Consider the following 21,599-nt stretch of genomic DNA (forward strand, 5'->3'; position numbering starts at 1 on the left):
ACGTCATTCCGCTAATTAACTGTTCTGTCAGGAAATTTCTCCTTAGTTCTTGCTTGCTTCTCTCCTTTCCATCCATTGCTTCTTATCCTTTCTTCAGGTGCTTTGGAAAATAGGTTAACACCCCCCCCTTCTTTGTGGCAGCCCCTTAGATACTGGAAAACTGCTGTCACATCAACCCTAATCTTTCTTTTCATTAGACATACCCAATTCCTGCAACCATTCTTCAGTCCTCTGATTATCTTTGTTGCTCTTTTCTTCACTTTTTCTAGAGCCTCAACACCTTTTTAATATTGCAGCAATATTCCAAGTGTAGTCCTACCAAAGCATTATAGAGTAGTATTCACATGATCTTGATTCTGCCCCACTTTTACTGGCTGGCTCATATTTACATGATTGTCTGCTAGGAATTCAAGATCCCTCTCATATTTACTACTATTGAGCCAAATACTATCTATTCTATACCTGTACATTTGATTTTTCTTGCCTAAATGTAGAGCATTATTTTTCTCACCATTGAATTTCATTTTGTTATATAGAGCCCAGTGTTCAAGCCTGTCAAGATCCTTCTCTGTCTTGAACCTTTCTTCTAAAGTGTTAGCTATTCTCGCCAGCTTGCTGTCATCTGCAAATTTGATAAGTTTATCTTCTATCCCTCATCTAAACCATTTTTGAATATATTGAAGAATTCTGGGCCTAGGAAAGATCCTTGTGGTACTCCATTGCATATGTCCCTCCATTTAGATAAAATTCCATTAAGGACTACACATTGAATGGAATTGGTCAGTCAGTTATGAATCCATCTGGTGGTGATGCTATCTAACCTACATTTTTTTAAATCTTATCAAGTAGTAGGTTGTGATCTACTTTCTCAAATGCCTTACTGAAGTCTAAGTAAATGATATCCACAGCATTTTGCTAGTCCACTAATTTTGTCACATTGTCAAAAAATGCAACAAGGTTTATCTCACGTGATCTTTTTTTTGACAAATCCATGTTGGTTTCTGGTTATGACTTTATTAGATATTCACAGATACATCGCTTGATTATATTTTCCAGAATCTTCCCAGGTATTGATGTCAGGCTAATATGCCTGTAGTTTCATGGTTCAATTTTCCCCCCTTTTTTGAAGATGAGTATTACATTAGCTCTTTTCTAGTCATCTGGTAGTTGTCTGGTGCTCCAGGATCTTTGAGATATTGTTCATGGTCTTTCTTCATGGGCATTCATTTAGAGAAATCTATTTTGCAAAAAATAATCTTTGTTGACACAGCTGAATATGTAGATGTTGCATGTGTAAGAACGAAGCATTTTCTAAATGCCTTGTTTAATGGGTAGCCTGAGCAGAAAGTTTTCCTTTGCTGAGCTTCACACAGTGTCCTTAAGAACCCGGAGGAGGAAGTGTCTGATGTCATTAATGTCAAGATTAAGGTGATTCAACACAACTACCCTAACTACCCTTTGAGTATTTAGGAACTCAAAGGAAGCTGGTGGTTGTTTCTGAAATTAAGAAGACAATCACTGATAGTGCTTTAATCAAACAATCAGAATAATGATCAAACAAGGATTATAATCCCAAATCTTGGAAACCAGTTTGGATATTATTCCTCAGATGGATTGGCAACCAGAATTCTGGATTCATAGAGATGCATTAACATGTTTTTGTTTATTTTGCTTCCTTGTTTGTTTAAAATATAAAAAGTTTCAGGCAACTTTAATTCAAGCCATACAGGCAACTTTCACATGAGGCTGTATCAATATAGTAATTAGTAACAATCACTAAATAAATTAGGAAAAAAATTCAGCAAGATATTGCACAGCAGGTACATCAAAGCTTTCTGCTCTTTAATCTACATTGGATGAAGCCCTTTATGTTCCCTGGGAATCTTACAGTTATGTCTTTGTAAGAGGGGAAGAAGGAAGAGAAAGAATTAAACCCAAATATACCGAAACAGAGGGCAAGGTTGAAACTCGAGACTCACCAATATCATCTAAGAACTTCATCAGTAAAAAGATATAGAGTCTTTCTTCTTCAGTCTTCCTCTCAGAATCTCCCTCCTCCCACTTTTGATTTCGATCCTCATTATTAATTATATATATTGCCTATTGTGTTTTCTTTTAGCCAGGAGCAAATGGCTTCCCTCAGATCCCCAGATCATATCAGAAGGACTATATGCAATAGCGGTGGTACTCAGTTTCTCAAGGATTGCTTACATTCTCCCAGCCAATGAAAGCTTTGGTCCTCTCCAGATTTCTTTGGGAAGAACTGTGAAAGACATCTTCAAGTTCATGGTCATCTTTATCATGGTGTTTCTCGCCTTCATGATTGGAATGTTCAACCTTTACTCATACTACCTAGGTGCAAAATATAACCCAGCGTTTACAACGTGAGTATCTACAGCATGGGTTTTGATTCCCCAGACTGCTGTTATGTGTATTCTATAGAATTACAGACTAAATGTATTCCTGCCTTGTTGGAACATTATTGTGGGAAATATCCAGTTTATTTTGCTCTCAACACATTCTCAGTCAACCCTTCTATCCAGATCACACCAATACCTGACACTGTTTATATATTAAACATCAGTAAACATCAAAACAGTTTAATTGATAAAATGAGATCAAAGGAACACAAAAACAAGGAGACATGAATAGTACCAAGAATTATGTCTGTCTGACTGTCTGTCTGTCTGTCTGTCTGTCTGTCAATCTATCATCTATCATCTATCAATCATCTATCATCTCTCTCTCAAAAGGCAAAGAAACACTTTTGTAGGAAATTATCATGGCCAATCCTAAAGGAAGATAGCAGCAATAGCATAGAGATGTAAGATATCTCCTGCAACATTAAAGAAACAATTTGGTGGATGGAGATGATATATCAAATTTGCATATCATTTTCATATATCAAACATTATACTGTTTTACTGTTAACCAGATATTCTATAAAGCACTTAAAGGAAATCTATAACATTTTGAGAATGAGGGAATTATTTACCTCAGAGCTTGAGAAATAACATATAATGTAATGCAATGCAATGCAATGTAATAACATAACAACGTAATATAATATAATGTAAAATAATACAATGCAATGTAAATATATTCTGTTCTATTCTATTAATACATTACATAAACCATAACATAATAGTTATAGCACAGCAAAAATCATGTTGCAATGAAGGTGGTTATCAAAAGCTGCATGCCATTACTGATAGATGTATAACTTTCTCCAAACCATTATTCCACCTGTTCTAGAATAATAAGCAGTGCCCATCAATCTATATGACAGGCCAGTTTTCTAACAGGCTGGTGTTTTTTTAACTTATAGGTTCAGCAACATGGCCTTTAGAGGGAACTTAGATCCAACCTCATCATTAAAAAGATTAAAAATAGAAAATGCTCGCAAAGCCCTGAAACCTTACAAAATCTCTGTGATCTTGCAAAAACGCAGTGTGAGCATTCAACATGATATGCTTTAGATTGTTCAGCACTGATTATAGAATATTTTGGGGTCAAATCTTTTATAAAATTTTAAAAGTCACAAACTCTGAAGAGTGTGGTGACTCCACTCCTGCACAAGACTTTGCTGTAATGAACTTACTAGATCATAATCACATACTTTAAAATTTCAATTGAAGGGAAGGAGGGAAAAAGGAGGTGGGAGGGAAGAGAGCTATTTGGAATTGACCTTGCATCTATTTATATCTTGACTAGGCCACCCCATGTTTTGTACTATAGTAATGCATCTGCCAGTGTATGCCTAAATATAAAGCAAGGGTTTCCACTACAGTGCCATGCATTCAAAAGGCAGCATCAGACTTTCAGCAGCCAATATGCTCTTAATTTATTCTCTAGTGTGCACATATTCTTTATGACAGCTGTTGCAAGTGGAAAATAGTATCTAATTCTGTAATTAAAGACTGCTCCCTAAAGAAGATGCATAAGAGAGCAGATTTGCAGTTACAACTGTCATTTTATGATGGCGGGGAGGAAACTTCTTATTGCTGCAGTTCATCATTCTGAAAATGGTTTGGGGAATTCCACTTTGTACGTATGGCAAGCTTATTTCTGCTCGTTAAGTAATTAAGTATAAAACAACAAATGTAGTCTGTATGTGAGGACTTCTTTGTTTTCTTTTATGTTCAAGAAGTATCATATCAAGAACTTTGTTCCTGGAATTTGCATATAGAGCTTTATATTCTGGATGGCAAATAGCATAGAGACATGTTTTCTGAAACATAAAGGTCTGTGTATAAATTACATCATCTCCAAAGAGAAAGATAAACATTAGATTAGATTTTGCACAATTTACTAGAACTTTCAAAAACTTCATTTTTATTACTTGGCTTTTTTGTCATTCTGATATCTTCTCCACACCCAATTAGAAAACACCAGCATGCATATTTTTTTAAAAAATAAATAAATATATCTTTAAATTTTTAAATATTGTGGGAAGCCTCCCCCCTTAGAAGAATGAAATATTTTGGGGGATATTAAAAAGGCAGGATAAAATATTTCCCCTAAAGGAGAAATAGACAAAAATCTTAAGAGAGGCAGAAGTTACCAACCCCAGTTTCCCTGCCCCAAGCAGAAACTGAGGAGGCCAGCTTTTAAAAATGCAGATTTGGCAATCCATTCAGGCAGACTGGGTCAGGCAGAGACTTCAGATAAGCAACACAATAAGCCAAGGTTGACAAAATTAGTTCAGACAAACACCTAGGATTTGTAGTTCCCCTTTTGCCTATAGAGCCAGCCATGACCCCTACATGATCCCATACCATAATGATTTTCTCTTTCCTTCGCTACTGGTTCAGAACATGCAGCATTTCTGCACATGCGCATAGCATCCATTATGACATGTGGGTGGGTGGGTGGAGCTTCTGCCATTGCTGCTACCTGCAGAATACCACCTTTGTCCCATATGAATCCAGAAGGTATAGAAACCCACCCACTCTATGCTCCATTTTTTCAGCTGTCCCAGAACCACAAACCCTGGTGATTCTGTTCATCGATAAATGGAACTTCTTTCTAATCAGCCTCCAGCCTCCATTTTATTTTCAGCGTCTTTCTCCCAGCTTGGAACTGAATCAGATGGATTTTCCTTCCAACAATATATTTCCATCTATTTCTGATATTTGCTGTGATTCAGGATCCCATTTCCTTACATCAGATAATGTGGAACAAATGAACAACAGTTGCATCATTATGGATGAGAAATGTCCATGATTTAGATACAGTGTACAAGGATTTAATCCTAAATAAAAACAGAACCATGGCTGATATATTAGAATTTGGGAATTAGTTGTTAGGCAAAAAAAAAAAAACATTAAAAACTCTGAAATAGGATTAAGCTGTCTGAAATCCGTGGAAATGTATAGGCTTGTGTGTATCTTATTTGGTATGAAATGGATACTAATGTAGTATATGCTAAGCTAAGAAAGAATAGCAAGTATAAACATGATCAGCAAGCATTTAGGATAAGATAGCACAGCTCAGAGATATTTCTGAAAAATAATTTACTTGTAGTGTCTTCTCAGCATCCAGAAGTCTATCTTATGATCCTCAAATGACCATAAAGATTAGCCAGCAGAGGGTTGTATCCCAAATTATAATTGACTATTGAGGTTATTGACCTGTTTATAGTTTTACAACTTACATAATGGACTTAAAATAAAAGTATAGTTCCTATATAGTGACGATAAATAAAGGTATATACAGTAATAGTATATACTATTAAATCTACTATATAGTAGATATAATAGTATATGCTATTCTAATGTATACTATAAGAAAATAAGAATTTAGTTAAAAAAATAGAAGCTAAAATGCTCATTGTCGTCAAATACAATAAAGTACCTTTTTCCTCCCTTCTGTTCAATTAAGTCTGATTTTCGCACACCAACAGTTTTCTTGTCAAGGTTTTTCAGAAGTGGTTTGCCATTGCCTCCTTCCTATGACTGAAAAAAAGTAACTGGCCCGGGGTCACCCAGCTGGCTTTGTGCCCAAAATGAGACTGGAACTCACTGTTTCCCAGTTTCTAGCCTGACGCCTTAACTATTACACCAAACCGGCCAGTGGTGGGTTTCAAATTTTTTTGCCACTGGTTCAGTGGGCATGCCAGGTGGGGGGCATGTGACTGAGTGGGCATGCCAACTTGACATGCACACACATTCACATGACCCCTCCACCAAACCACACCCACCGAACCGATGTTGAAAATTTTTGGGACTTTTTGACACTTTTTGGGGGGGACCCAGACGGCCTGACTCAGTGCACCATCTGTCAGAGGCAAGAAGGGGCACTCCATGGCCATTGCAGAAGCTGCTTGGGTGAGTCTCTCCCCGCCTCCCCAGGCCAGGCCCTCAGATTGTGCCAGACTGAGGCCACCGCCACCACCCACTCCCTTTGTCTGCCTGGCTGGCAGGAGCAGCAGCAGCATTGATCATGCCGCAGGCTCTCAAAGAGGTGTCTGAGAGGATTTTTTCCACCCAGCCATTGGCCACAGGGCACTGAAAACTCCTCCGGTCCCTGCCGGTGACTTCTGCGATGGGCATGTGAGAGCGCAGCCAGCAGCTGGTTTTTAAGTGAGCAGCTTTCAATGAGGTGACTGGGAGGCTTCTTTGCCAACCAGCCACTTCCCAGCTCCAGTCAGCTTCCCGTCTGACAGACTCTGGACCAGCCACCATGGAAGGTAAGTAGCGTGCCCTAAAGAAAGAGGTGGTGGTTCAGAAGTGGGACTAGAACCAGGTCCATAGGAAAGGTGAGATGGCAAGAGGGCAGTGCCTCCAGGAGAAGGCCGGAGCTGGGAAATGGCGCATTCCCTGACCCAGCTGAGGTGAGCCACAAGAGGGTGGTGGAGAGAGGGCAAGGCCGGAGCCAGGGAATGGTGCATTTCCCGACCTGGCCAAGGCAGGTGGTGAGAGGTTGGCGGTACGAATGGCACTTCCTTGGGGCCCCAGCCCCAATCCAGGGCAAGTGAGTGGCATGCTTTCTTACATTTGGTGAGCAGAGCAGAGCAAGGTGCGGAGGCGACTGGCAAGGTGCGTAGCTAGGTGCAGGGCTTTGTAGCAAAGGGATATATGGGGCTCAGATGGATGGGGTGAGCATCAAGCGAGCAAGTGAGCGTCAGGCAGGCAAGCGAGTGGCATGTGGAGCAAGCAAGCATTGGGCAGGCAGGCGGTGCATGCGAGCGGCAACCGGTGGACCATTTGGGGGCATGGCTAGCCTGCTGTCCTTACAGGTTCAGCGACCCAGGCCCAATTACCACTACCGGTTCGCCCATACCAGTGCAAAGTGGTAGGAACCCACTTCTGAAACCAGCTTTCGATATGCCTATAAATCGCCTTAATTAATAGAATCCCTAAACACTAAAGTATGGTTTTAATATACACTTTTAAAACACCACTACATTTTAAAAACTTGAAACACTTACATATTTAAAATTAAAGCCCATTGATTGATAAGGTATTTTATTAAATTCTTTTTTAAGGTTACAGGTCAGCCCCATAAATTTAGTATTCTTACAGAGTAAAATTGCACAATGTTCAGTGAAATTTGAAGCCTCTTAAGCATCCTGATCTTCATATTCAGCAGGCTGTTTTAACATAATTTTGCTCCTTGCCAGATGATTTTCAGATCCTTACCTTCAAGTAGACATTGTATATATAGATCATTTGCAGCATTCAGAAGGATTGGCACCGTAGAGGCTAGCGAAGTTCTATGAATATGTGCAGCTAACAGTATAGAAGAAAACAGGCAATCACAATTTCTCAAGACCTGTCCCCACAAGGGGAAAGTCTTTCCTTACATGGGATGATCTTAGATGAGCCCTCAAGGATTGCTGATGGGGAAGTTCAAAGCAAGCAACTCTGCAATATTGGGGTTAACTCAAAAAACAACGATGAATTGTCATTTTCTAAACAACCATCCATCTTAAATCTATGAATGAGTCAGAACAGATTGCAGGAGCTAGCCATATAATCTAAGGTACTCATAATCCTATCTGCCCAATATGTACTATATACATATTATTCCCCTGGATAGTATTCTCTTACAGCCACATTCAGTAGATTCTAAGCTAATGAATACCTTGGCAATATTCAGACCTTTATAATTACTTCTATAGTCTTCAAAATAACCCTCTAGCAAGGAAAAGACTTGCTCTTAATTGGGAGTTGGGGGATCATTAATAGAATGATATGTGGCCCATAGGCAGCTAATTTAAAGCTTAGTATTAAAGAGAGAGCAGATGTATACATTAGCTATCAATAAACTGCATCAATTAAATTTAATTAATATGGCAAGTGCATACTTTCTGGCTAGTGATAGCACAACTTAACACTTGTGCACAAAACTTGGTAGAAGTAAGTCCCAACTACTGCCTTATCTACATTCACAGATGCTAACATGGAGACTGAATAATATCCATCTCAATTTAACTCTTCCTGCACCAGATCCCTTGCAGGAAATGAACACTAAAATTTGTCTTTGTGCTATAAATTGCACCCTGCTATATTCCAGGGAATCATTTCAAAGAAGTGATTGAGCCATTGAGGTTCAGTGGGTTTCTTCTAACTCTTTGGAGCTTGGTGGATTTACACGGATTTCTTCAAAAATTCCAGCAATGAGGTCTCTGCCTGGTTCCTGGGTGGGCATGGCCATGGTGAGCAGAATTTCCAGGAAGCCCATTTCCCCCCCCCCCATGAGCTTCTTCATGGGCTCTGCAGTTACCTCGCATCCAAAAGGCCATGTGGAGACTCCTTGGGGGGACAGGCAGGGAGGGGGTGGGAGGAGCCAGCCAGGGGTAGTATTTGGAGGTTCTCCGAACTGGCCATAATGTTAGCTACAGGTTCTTCCAAACCTAGGTGAACCTGTAGCAGCCCACCTCTGGATTTCTCCATCCAGGAGAAACCATTGTCTCGTGTGATAGACAACTGGTAAGGCTCCTTGTTACAGTCTAAGGGAAAGGTCTCTTCTGTACCTTCTTGTTTCTTTGGAGTCTTACTATAACTGTCCCTTCAGGCTTGTCCTTGTCTCTGTCCTGTATAGTTTCTGTTGGGGCCTCAGCGTCGTCATTTCATTACTACAGCTTTCTGTTACCGTGCCCTGCATTTGATAATTGTCAAGCCAAATTACCTGAAAAAATTTCCCTGAAGGAGCGGTTAGTTAGTTAGTTAGTTTATTAAACTTGTATGCTGCCCTATTCCCAGAGGGACTCGGGGGGGGGGGGCTAACAGGGGTGTCTTCTATTGTGTCATTCTGCATCTCTGTTCCTTTTATTCTCTCTACCAACAACAACACTTTGAATAGCCAGACAAATCAGATCCATTAAGCTGAAGACTTTTTAAAATGTCATATAACCATGTTGATAAATCAATAAGCCCTACTTAATGTTCCTCGTCTGTAAAAATCTGGGTTTTACTCATCTTCTCTATTCTCTGGAAGAATGGCTCATTTTAATTTCATTATTATTATATCTTCTTTTTTAATTAGCTGGCACCCTGAGATTTGTTCTGACAATATTTTATTATATTGGTTTTTTTAATAAAAAATTTATTTTCAGACAAGCACAGACACACAACACATATAACATAAAAGCCTCTTCAATTACACACAGTATGTCGATTGGTTACAAAGTCTTTCTGTGTCCTTTCCGTAATCCTCACTTGAATTTTATTGGCAATCAAGATATCTTTGTATACATTGTTATTATGCTTCCTCCTATTCTAAGTCATTCAATCATTTTAGCATTGATAACATTCTCTAATAGTTTCCAATTCCATGTTTTTCCCCATTATTAGTATCATCAATCTAATATACATGTATACAAATTGTTATAATTATTTAACATTCATTAAGCCCAGATATTATTACATCCTTTCAACATAAGGCATATTAAATTTGAAGAAAATTTATATAACATTTTATTACATTATCCTGAAATCATCCAATGATATTAAGTCCTTCTAATCTAGTCTATATAGAAATGTTTATCTTTTATAAAAAGGTTTTTCAACATCATCTCCATGATCCTCACTTACAGTTTGTATAAGATTTCATATTATCAATCTAGTATATATAAATGCTTTGTTATCATTATTAATCATTTATTTGACTGTGACATCATTCTATTATTTTAGCATTGATAACATTCTCTAATAATTTTCAATTCCATATTTCCCCCATTATTAGTATCATCAATCTAATATACTTATATACAACTTGATATAAGTATTAAACATCCATTAAGCCTAGCTATTATTACATCCTTTCAACATAAAGCTTATTAAATTTAAAGTAAATTTATATTATGACATTTTATTACATCATCCTGAAATCATCCAATGATATTACATCTTTATATTCTATTCTATATAAAATTGTTTAACTTTTATAAAAAGGCTTTTCAACATCATCTCCATATCCTCACTTACAGTATTGTATAAAATTTCATATTATCAATCTAATATATATAAATGCTTTGTTATAATTATTAATCATTTACTTGACTATAGCTATTATTAAATTTAACTACATTTAACTAAAATTTATTGTGACATTTCATATCATCATCCTGTATCCTTCCAGAGATAGTGTAGTCCAATATCTCTTGTGATTTGTAATGTCTGTATTCTAAATATTTTCTTGATAAGTTTTATGTGAACTTCTCTTAAGAACTTATTTTTCATTGCATATCTTCTAAGAATTTGAAACCCTTTATCTGCTCTTTTTGTCAGCTTCACTTTTGTTATCATTAGTGCTTTTGCCAAGATTACTCTCATTATTTCTGCCAAATTTTCTCTCCTTTCTTCATCTATTTTCTGACATCTGAAATGAAGATCTGGTTCATCAATTTCTCCTTTCCATATTTCACACTTGTCATTTCCCTCCACTCTCAGTTTCCTGTCAGTGTCAACAATTTTTCTATCACTTTCATATCTCTGTTATTTTTTCAGTTCTTTCCTCAAACTTCATCGCTGTCCCCATATATTTTCTGTATTTTGCTCTATAATTTCAAGTCTCTTTTCAATTCTCTCGGTAATTATTAAAACTTTTTGAATTTATAAATATTTTATTATATTGTTAATTGACATCTTTGATATAAGTTTGGAATGTGTATTGTTAATAGATTTGATTTCTTTGAAGTGATTCTGTTCCAGAGATGACTATTATTAAGGTACATTTTAGTGCGCCTGCTCTGTGCTGGATTTCATTTTGCCCTACCTCTGGAAGAATTTTAACTGACAAAATTAAACTTATTTATTCTTCTTCTTCTATTCCTCTATCTTGTTCATCTTATTCTTCTCTTCCCTCCTTACGTAAGAAATATTTAACCTTCCCATTTTGGCTAAGATCAAATGTATCTTGTTTACTATTTGAACATGAAAAGATATGCACTTGAAAGTAAAAATAAATAAAATAGTACTAAATGGATTGATCCGTTGTTCAGAAACAGTCTGCCCATCTCAAAAAAGCTGCTATTACAGCTGTCTCCTTGCAAGGCTGGGATGGGTTATATTTTGCAATAATCTAAAGATGAAAGACAGAGACTGTTTATTAGAATATAATGGAATGGAATGGAATGGAATGGAATAGAATAGAATAGAATAGAATAGAACAGAGTAGAGTAGCGTAGAGTAGCGTAGTGTAGTATAGTGTAGTGTAGCATAGGTGGACACACAAGGGATTTATCTTTGGTGCATATGCTCTCAATGTACATAAAAGAAAAGATACATTCATCACAAATCTTAAGGTACAACACTTAATGATAGTCGTTGGGTACAAATAAGCAATCAAATCATTCTAGAAAACAAACAGTGTAAATTGTAAGGATTTTATTGAATATATAAAACAGACAATTACTTGAATATTAGTACAACATGCTAAATTCAGATGCTTTTGTGAACCACAGGTCACTTCAGCTGATAATAAAGAAATTGTTGAATTAGCTGAGGTAGTTACCCATCTGGACATGCTACTGCCATTGATTACTCAACCACGGTGACATCTGGGAATGAAGTCCCAGGAGGGCTACAGCTAATGCATATTGAAATTTGATCTCTAATGGAAGGCTTTGCAAATAGTAGTTAAATTACAAGTCCTTTGCACAATTTCCACTTTCTGTATATAATGGAACCTTGTGGGCATTTGGTGTTTTGTACTGAATGAGAAAAAAGAGCCTTAGAGATTCACGATACGGCTGTTGTTTATCACTATGGTTGAACTGAGATAAATAAAAAAACATGAGCTGAGCTGTTTTCCACACAAAGTCATAGAGATTGCTTCCAAGCTAGAAAACACTCTTTTCCAAATTCCCTTTCATTCTCTTTTTGTGTTTCAAAGATTTTAAAAAGAACCCTTTTTACAATCATGCCTTTCATGTCAAAGGCTTTTACAGTGGTGGGATTAAAATAATTTAACAACCAGTTCTTTGCCCTAATGATTTCTTCCAACAACCAGTTCACCAAACTCAAAGTTAACAACCGGTTCTCCTGAAGTGGTGCTAACTGGCTGAATCCTACCACTGGCTTGTTATATAGATCTTTCATTCTCTACAATAGCACTGATCAACCCAGTCCTATAAGGTACAAAATCTCATTAAAGATACCTAAGAATCATTCTTCTTCCTTTATCTCTTTTAATTTGACAATGTTTAAAAACTCTGGTCAACCAACAGGAGCTGCAAACATTATATGTTAATGACTCATATGTTAACAAGTTTCCAAATTTAAAAGGCAGAAGACTTCTTTTACCCAGCAAGTTTGGGTTATTATAATGTTATTTGTCTTTGGGGGTGAGTTCAGTTTTATTAAATTCAAAAGGCAGCTCTTAAAAAGCACAGTTAATATTTTACTGAATTCCTTGCCGCTAGGTGGATCAATGGTATTAATTCTTGCTTAGAAAGAAAAGTCGCTATAACTGAAATGTTATTGTTACCTAACATTACTTTTGCCAAAATATGCATGGCTTTTAATGTCTGATAAATTGGGTAACACACCTTTTCAGAAGAATTGAGAAAAGGATTGAATAATGCTCAAAAGCTGGTAAAAATGGAACATGATGTAAAGGATGTTAGAAACTGGGTTAAACTAAAAGATGCTTATTTCAATATCACGGACATGTTTTGTTGTAGGTCCATTCAGCAGTCTAAAATTTTCATATTCTACCAAGGCCTTGCTTGATTTTTTTTTTTTTTTTAGTATATGAATCAGGCCTACAATTCTTTTTTTTTCTAACAGATTTGGCTCAATATTTTCTTTTTTTAGTGAAGACATTAAGCAGGAGAGAATAAGGGAATAAGGCTAATGCTTATTGATATACATCAACAAGCAGCTTCTTTACCCATTATATTTTCAAGCCTCCCTCCCTCCTTTCCTCCCTCCCTTCTTTCTTTCTTTCTTTCTTTCTTTCTTTCTTTCTTTCTTTCTTTCTTTCCTTCCTTCTTTAAAAAATTGCTTTCCAAATTCAAAGCATAAATATTTGAACCTGGTGCTTTCTTTTCAGAAAGCTAATACAATCTTTGATCTGAAAAGTCAACTGAGACTTCCTTCCTGTGGAAAAGTCAGAGATCAAAATTGCAGATTCAGCATTCCTTTCAATACTCCTACAAACAGCCATTTTTTAACTCATTAGAAATGCCATGCCTGAACAGAGTTAGAAGGAACAAAATCCTTGCCTATGGCCATGACTGAAGATGAATGATGAACAAATGGAAGTAACTATCAAGGAACAGCCACTCCAAGGCTTTTTCTCAGGGAAGAAGTGGTTAATTTGGGCTTGGCCAGGGAGAGGGCAGACGTTTTGATGTTGCTTCATATTGTGGTCCACATGGTAAAACAGATGTGAATGAAAAATATTAGGGATGAAAATTATTGACCCTGATCTCTGAGTTCCATATATCCATTAATGAGTGTTTAGGTGTATAAAACCTTTGCACACAAACAAAATGCTTGCTTGTACATTAGAAAAGCCATATTTGATACATGGATTAGGGATATGCAACAATGTTGATGCACCTTTAAATGAAACATCCTGTTCAAGAATATTGTGAAGCAAAGACCCCTTCTCTGTTCCACAGCAGTAGAGCAATGTAGCTTAACCATTCTAGTAAATATTTTTTTAAAGGCTACTATATATGCCAAATGTAGCCTACTCTATATCCCAAGAATTCTTATATGGTTCTCTGTCCAAGCACTAAACTTATTGCTACCAAGTTTAGCCTAGGAAAATCAAGGAGCCACTAGAGGGCAGCAAAGATTTTTCTGTGTCTCTGGTCCCATTCAGAGGCCATCTGGATTTTAACAGCCAAGTTCTGGCAGGTCTAGCTAAATAGGGCTGACTGCTGCCAGCAAGAAGTTCAAACACTTTTAGCTCAACCTGGTTGCTAGGCAACATTAATGTAGATCTGCTAATTCAGGAAATGCAGTCAAATTCATGCAACTGTTAAAATTGTAAATAGGAAAATAATAATAAAATACAATCTTCCAAATTAAAACAAAGTGAGATAATATCATGCTATAGGGATCAAAGTTAAATGTAATATTTCATAGAAAAAAGTGACCTTGTTCTTTTCTTTAATCACTTGTTTCTATGAAGACATTTACTTGTCTTGATGGTATAATGAAGAACAAAAAAGAAAATCCATGCCACAGCTCTCTGAACTGCGTCATGTTAAGAATGGATATTAAAAATTCAATATCAGTCAGTGCTATGTGGTATTTAACATCTTCCTATCTGAGGCAATATGAAAAAGAGTACATTTTATATCTCAAAAGTGAAATAAAACTGTGCACCAAATGATTGAATGGCAGGTATCAGGCAAGTAAGAAAAATACAGTGGAGTCCAATGCATCTGAATCAGCCCATACCTCAAATTAAATTTCATCTCCTAAAATCTAGTGAGGGGAATATAGAATGTGTTTATTACCAAAGCAAGAGAGAGGTTATTGTTGAGCCTTACCCATGCCAGCTGTGGCAGTTATTGTTTCCATGCCCATTTAAGGTGCAGTTAGCCAGGTAGCAGCTTTGCATCTGTACATTGGAAAGCCCATCCTTTGCTTCTGCCAATTGCTTCCCTTTGGCCAACGGAAAGTACTAATCTGAGATCACCTTAGCAATAGTGAACTAGTTAGTAATAACTGCAAATCACCTTATTTGCAGTTATTACTAACTAGTTCACTATTGTTTTTCATGTACTTTTGAAAGAAAAAAATAAATTGAAAAAAATAAATCAGGGAAGACATCTAGAACCCATAACATGCTGGAAGTACTAGTTCAAAACATCTCTCTCTCCAAAATTATCGCAGATAATATGAAATTGTAGATTAAATAATCAAGTCTTGTTATCTTATCAGTAGACTAAATAGCTTCTTGGGTGATTTTGTGCCAATCACTATCTCTTAGCCCAAACCACCTCACGTAGTGGTGGTTGTGGGGGAAATAGGAAGAGGATGAAGGGGTTTTTGGTATGTTTGGCACCCTGAGTTATTTATAAAAAAATAATAAAGGTGAATAATAAAAGTGAGATAATAAATATAATTCCCAGTTGATAATGAAGATTTCTCTTAAGAAGGATTTAAGGCCCATTTTCAAACTGGAGTGATCAATGAATGTTTTCAAGTATAAGTCAATTATCATATCATAAGATAGGTATACTTATCTATAATGGATAATTCACTTTTTATCCAGATTTACAGCCTTGATTTCTCTGCCTTTCCTAAATTAAATCTGCCTATTTGGTGCTATGTAGTAGAGAGGTATTTTGCTGATAGCCCAAAATGTGAGGCAATGCTTTCTACAAAGACTCCATGGTAGGATCTTCTGAGTCCTGTCCCTCCATGCCTGGAGCAGCCTTTCCCTTGATTGTATACTCTTCCCTCCCCCATGCAAAATTTTCAAGAGAAACATTGAAACTTTCTATTGCTTGGTTGATGAATCTCCAAACCTTGTTGTGTTACTGATTGCTTATACTTTAACTTTATTTTGTTATTTGTAAGCTACTCAAAATCTCAGAAATGGAGTAGTATGTAAGCCATATGTATTTGTTTTCTTATATTCTTGTTTATAACACTAATAACCATCCCTATCACATTCAGCTGAGGCTAAAGCTCTCTAGAAGCAGTTTTTAGTGTTTATAGAAAGCTAAGAGAGATGAGGCTGCACCTGCTTCTGGACAAATAATGTTCCAAAAAGTGGGGATTACCACAGAGACCGTCTGGCACTTAGTCTACCCCCCTGGGTATTTTTTCATGGGGGAGCGGCATTCTTGTCTAGATGACCAGACTGAACAGACAGATTCAATTCTGGGAAGAAGTCTAATATATCCAAGTGCTGAGGGATAACAGTTTGCTAATCAGCACTTTAGATTGGGGAATGATTTGGCTCTTCATAAAATAGGACAAAGGCAAGCTCACTATTGATATGGTATTACCTCATAGTGTATGTCTGGATGGTCTACATTTTTTTCAATTCAATTCATTTCAGCAGTCCATTCAACGAAAGGTGGTAGCTTTGCGGAGTTCACATATTATAATGTATAATATAATGTATAATGTATAAAGTGTTGGTTTCTAGATGCTGAAATAAGACTAAATAAGCATAAACTGTAAAATAGAAACCATTTGTTCAGGTTCACAAAACACACAAAATGGCTTTACCAAAATTTGCTGGCAACATCAAGTTCGGAGGTGTCTTTTGTTTAAATTGTCAGGATTATTTTTTTTAAAGTTGGTTTATTAGCACTTCCTCAGCTTGAAACAATGATTGGTTGATGATGTATTCCCAGCTCAGACCCAAATTGCTAATTAAGATTTCATTTTATCTTTAGGGTAGAAGAAAGCTTTAAAACTTTATTCTGGTCGATATTTGGCTTGTCTGAGGTAATATCAGTGGTGCTGAAATATGATCACAAATTTATTGAGAATATTGGATATGTGCTCTATGGGGTTTATAACGTCACCATGGTGGTTGTCCTCCTCAACATGTTAATAGCCATGATCAACAATTCTTATCAGGAAATTGAGGTAAGAGTGATCTATCACTTTAATATATCAATATATTGTGTAAAAAGCAGAACATTAATTAATGGATAGAAACACCTTGAATCCTTCTTCTGGTTTTGAAAAGCTTGATAGTAATGTCAATTAACCTTTGAATTTGAATATGCAATTGTTTAAGGATTGGTTACTTATTACATAAATAATGATTGCCATCCTGAAAATTTAATTCAAAATTTTATTCAAAAACAAAACACCAATTAGGAATCTCTTGCAGAGACTTAATTTTTAGTTCTGATTGTTTTCCAAGTCTATCAGACAATGGAGCTTTTCTGGTTTATGGTCTTTTATATCAGAAGCCTAGGAACTTAATTAACTTGGCTTCAATTCATTTCAGGGATACTCAGTGGAAAAAGTAATTTGAAAATAGGGAAACAGAAGAAAAATGCTATTTAAATTAATATAGGAATCATTTTTGTATATTCTTATTCAGTGTAGTTCATGGTCCTTGACTCCTTCAATAATATTTTAACTGAAAAATTAATTTGTTTGTACATTGTTAGATCCAAGGCCATTAAAGTTAGACTTAAATTTTAATCATAAAGGACATTTTGAAAATTTAGATCTTTTTTTCCAGTGACCCTAGTTAAGTAGTGCAACTACAAGTTGCGATTCTATACAGGATCATATAGTGATAAAGGAAAAGTATTGAATTTTTCTGGGTGGCTTATTTCAAAGGAAAATTAGAATAATGATCTTACAAAGGATGACTTTGGGACAAAACATTTTAATACCTTGAAAAACTAAATGCAGCTCTTGAAATCTATAACAATGACAATGAGGCTTGCACCTTCTCAAAAACTAATCTTTTTACTTAAATCACTTCTTCTATTCCTTTTGCAGGAAGATGCAGATGTGGAGTGGAAATTTGCACGTGCTAAACTCTGGCTTTCCTATTTTGATGAGGGAAGAACTCTACCTGCTCCTTTTAATCTAGTGCCAAGCCCTAAGTCATTTTATTATCTCATAATGAGAATAAAAATGTGCCTCATAAAACTCTGCAAATCTAAGGCCAAAAACTGTGAAAATGATCTTGAGATGGGAATGCTGAATTCCAAGCTACGAGTAAGTCAGCCATTTTTATTTCTCAACATAAGTATTTATTTCTTGAAATGGCCTGTTGAAGGCACACAGTTTCAACCCTATGTGGTAATTCTGGCTGCTAGTCACTGAGATGGGAAATTTTCTTACAATTAAAATCGCCACTATAAAAAGGACATTTTGGCCTTAAAAGCTGCAGGAAACAAGACTGGTAAGATGCCTGTGCTGGAGGTGGCAAAACCAATATTTTTAGTCTTTGCTGACAGAATCCTTAATATGTTTAAGGACTGCCATTTCTCCTTAAATCTTGACACACAGACACACACACCTTAAATAGAAAAATCAGTTCAATTTTGTGCATCCACATTGAAAGTTTAAGAACTGAAATGCATGCAAGTCTTAAAGTATTCATTTCAAACCTTTAAACCATTACCTAGATCCTCCAAAAACACCAAAATGTTTAAATTGAATCTTTCTAATCCAAAAGTGACCTGGAAACTCCCAAAAGATGTTGAAAACTTCATGTTGTCCAAATTAATATGACAAAAACAAACCATAAAGGGTTACAATTAGAACTAGGGTTAGGGTTAGGGTTAGAGTTAACATTATGGCAAGTATGCAACAATCCAAGAGACTAAATAGCATATACATACTGTTACCTAACAGATGTTATAGAAGCTACATGCAATATCACAAGATATTGTGCTACATGCAATATCACAAGATATTGTCTGTGGTCTTCCAAAATTCAGGGGAAGCACATATATGATAATTTGTGTATTATTCCAATATATTCATTACCTAGGAATGTTTTATCAAGGAAATAGTGAATCAGAAACAGAAGGAATCATGGAGGTCAATTGATCCAATCTCTTTTACAGTGAAGGTTTTAAGATGCATCTGCGTGAACCAGTTTTTATATACTTGAAACACCTCAAGTGCTATTTTCAATCAGAAAATCAGATGCATAGCAACAAGTACACGTTTTGCAACATTTATTGTTCAGTTTCTGAACATAGAGCTTTGCCCATTCACAAAATCTGAAAGGCATGTATACATCTATTTGAGTCAAAGTCTATTTAGCTGGTTTGGTTTGAGTTCTTGAAGCAATGAAACAGGACACCCACTTTGTATGCTACCTTATACCATGTGTTCCATCTTTATACCTTCCAACAAGGCTTGATGAGCCCAGCAAAGTTTGATTAGACCCATCTTGGCATCTGTTACATTTCCACAAGGAAAAATGCTCTTTCCTCTTCAGGTGCATAAACCCACATTTTTGAATGAGCAATAGCAATATAGCAATAGCAGTAGACTTATATACCGCTTCATAGGCCTTTCAGGCCTCTCTAAGCGGTTTACAGAGAGTCAGCATATTGCCCCCAACAATCTGGGTCCTCATTTTACCCACCTCGGAAGGATGGAAGGCTGAGTCAACCCTGAGCCGGTGAGATTTGAACCGCTGACCTGCTGATCTAGCAGTAGCCTGCAGTGCTGCTTTTTTAACCACTGCGCCACCTTGGCTCTAGGTTCTTATCCTTCACAAGCTGCATAAGCTGAAATCTTTCTGAACAACACTTTCTGTCTTTTTCCCTTTTGTCTGCTTTGAGTAAAGCTTTCACATACCACAATTCATACACATTTGTGGAACTCTCTTCTCCTTGTGGTCTGTGCAGCACCCTCCCTCCTGGCATTTTGGAAAACTACTAAGCCACATTTATTCCACAGTGCTTTTAATCATGGATGATAGTTTCAGGCACACATCTGTTGAGGTTGCATTTGGCCTAGGTGATTGTTTTATGTTGCTTCATATTTATCCCTAGAGCCTTCCATCCAGAATCTTCAGTTACAAATACTGCAGACCAGGAGACAAATCCATTTATACAATTACATGGCATAAAGTTACTGCTAAAGCTTCAATTGGCATTATATGCTTGTGACAATATGCGGGTTTTGATATACCAATGCATGGTTCATTATATTCCATTCATAGGAGTGAGGGGGCTGGGTTGTTTTGCAAATCCGCTCCAAAGTGGTATATCACTTGAGAGTTTATCAAAGAAAACTGCACCGTCCTGGTAGGTAACTTCTATTTGTCTGGCTATCAACATATAGTAAGGTTTCTCCCACACAGGATTCCATTTGTGCATTCCTGGATTTTGAAAAATTGCCTGAAGCTTGTTATGGAAACTGTTTTACTAAAACCAGCAAATTATAACCTGTGAGGAAACAGCTGTGTTTAAAATGTTACAAATATTTGCCTGCATTCATTCTGCTTCAGGCAACAACAAAACTCCACAACTGCAATAAAGATATGTAAATAAATCAAAGAAGGCTACAAGAAGCTGCTATAGCTTCCAGTCTTAGTTTAATAATGGAAGGGATGGGAAAGTGTATTATAAATGGTCTTAGAACTACAGCAGAGTTTTTTTTTTAAAAAAAAACAAAACCCGAGGGATCTTGTTGAAAGTAAATCTAGGCGTTTCCCTGACAGGTTTTATGATGGGGTTAAATGTGGCTATTTTTAATCTTTTTCTGGATGAATGGGACTGGGGTTGGCTTTGTAAACTTACTAAATGTGAAGCATATCCAAGCAAACCCATTTATCTTTTTTCAATCTTTCAAAAAATTGACAAATTAGCAGCCATTGCAAGCTCTTTTGAAGGACTCACTCTTGATGCTGTATAAACTTCCTAGAACAAATGGAGTGTCAAAGAGCCGAGGTGGCGCAGTGGTTAGGGTGCAGTACTGGAGCCACTTCAGCTGACTGCTAGTTCTGCAGTTCGGCGGTTCAAATCTCACTGGCTCAGGGTTGACTCAGCCTTCCATCCTTCCGAGGTGGGTAAAATGAGGACCCAGATTGTGGGGGCAATATGCCGACTCTGTAAACTGCTTAGAGAGGGCTGAAAGCCCTATGAAGCGGTATATAAATCTAACTGCTATTGCTATTGCTAAATTCATGGCATCACGTTGTCGGCACATGCTATATCATGACTTTCCCCCCCCCCCTTCACTAAACCAGGAGTGGGCATGGCCAGTGCGTGACCAGTCCACAGGCCATGACTTTGACACCCTGTTCTAGGAGATGCAATGTCTTTCGGTGACATCACAATCCTGGTGTTGGATACATAAATTTTTCTGAGAGCCAAAGGCAGTACTATATAAATATATATATGGTGGCTTTTTATTTTTAAGTAAAGTAAAGACATGTAAATGAATGTCAACTACCTGTTACCCTATTTGTTTTATAGAGCAAATACAATCTGTGTTTGTCCTTAAATTCAATCTGATTTTTTTAAAAAAAAAAAAGTAGCTAAAGTAAATAGTTAAGAAGTTTGAGGGACTGGAAATATGTGCTCAAAAGCAGACAGTTAAATGGAACAGCCCTATTGATGACTATAACACTGAACACAGTTATGGATAGTAGGAGCAATTAATCAGTGGAAGGGCTTGCCTTCAGAATTTGTAGTTTCTAATTTCTAATACTAAAAGTTTTTAAGAAGA

At 36.7% G+C, this 21,599-nt stretch overlaps 1 protein-coding gene across 1 annotated transcript in view; it reads left to right on the forward strand.

The window, feature by feature from the left end:
• TRPC7 (transient receptor potential cation channel subfamily C member 7) overlaps window positions 1-21,599 on the forward strand; it is a 138,999-nt gene that overhangs the window by 103,286 nt on the left and 14,114 nt on the right. The window contains exons 6-8 of the mRNA XM_087709513.1: window positions 2,120-2,384; window positions 16,826-17,021; window positions 17,898-18,119. Of these exons, the coding sequence (XP_087565639.1) occupies window positions 2,120-2,384; window positions 16,826-17,021; window positions 17,898-18,119 (683 nt within the window). The remainder of the gene's footprint in view (window positions 1-2,119; window positions 2,385-16,825; window positions 17,022-17,897; window positions 18,120-21,599) is intronic.

The sequence above is a fragment of the Thamnophis sirtalis genome, unplaced genomic scaffold (genome assembly GCF_051295495.1).
Source record: "Thamnophis sirtalis isolate CommonGarterSnake01/CBP01778 unplaced genomic scaffold, rThaSir2_p1.2 scaffold_3, whole genome shotgun sequence".
Classification (NCBI taxonomy): domain Eukaryota; kingdom Metazoa; phylum Chordata; class Lepidosauria; order Squamata; family Natricidae; genus Thamnophis; species Thamnophis sirtalis.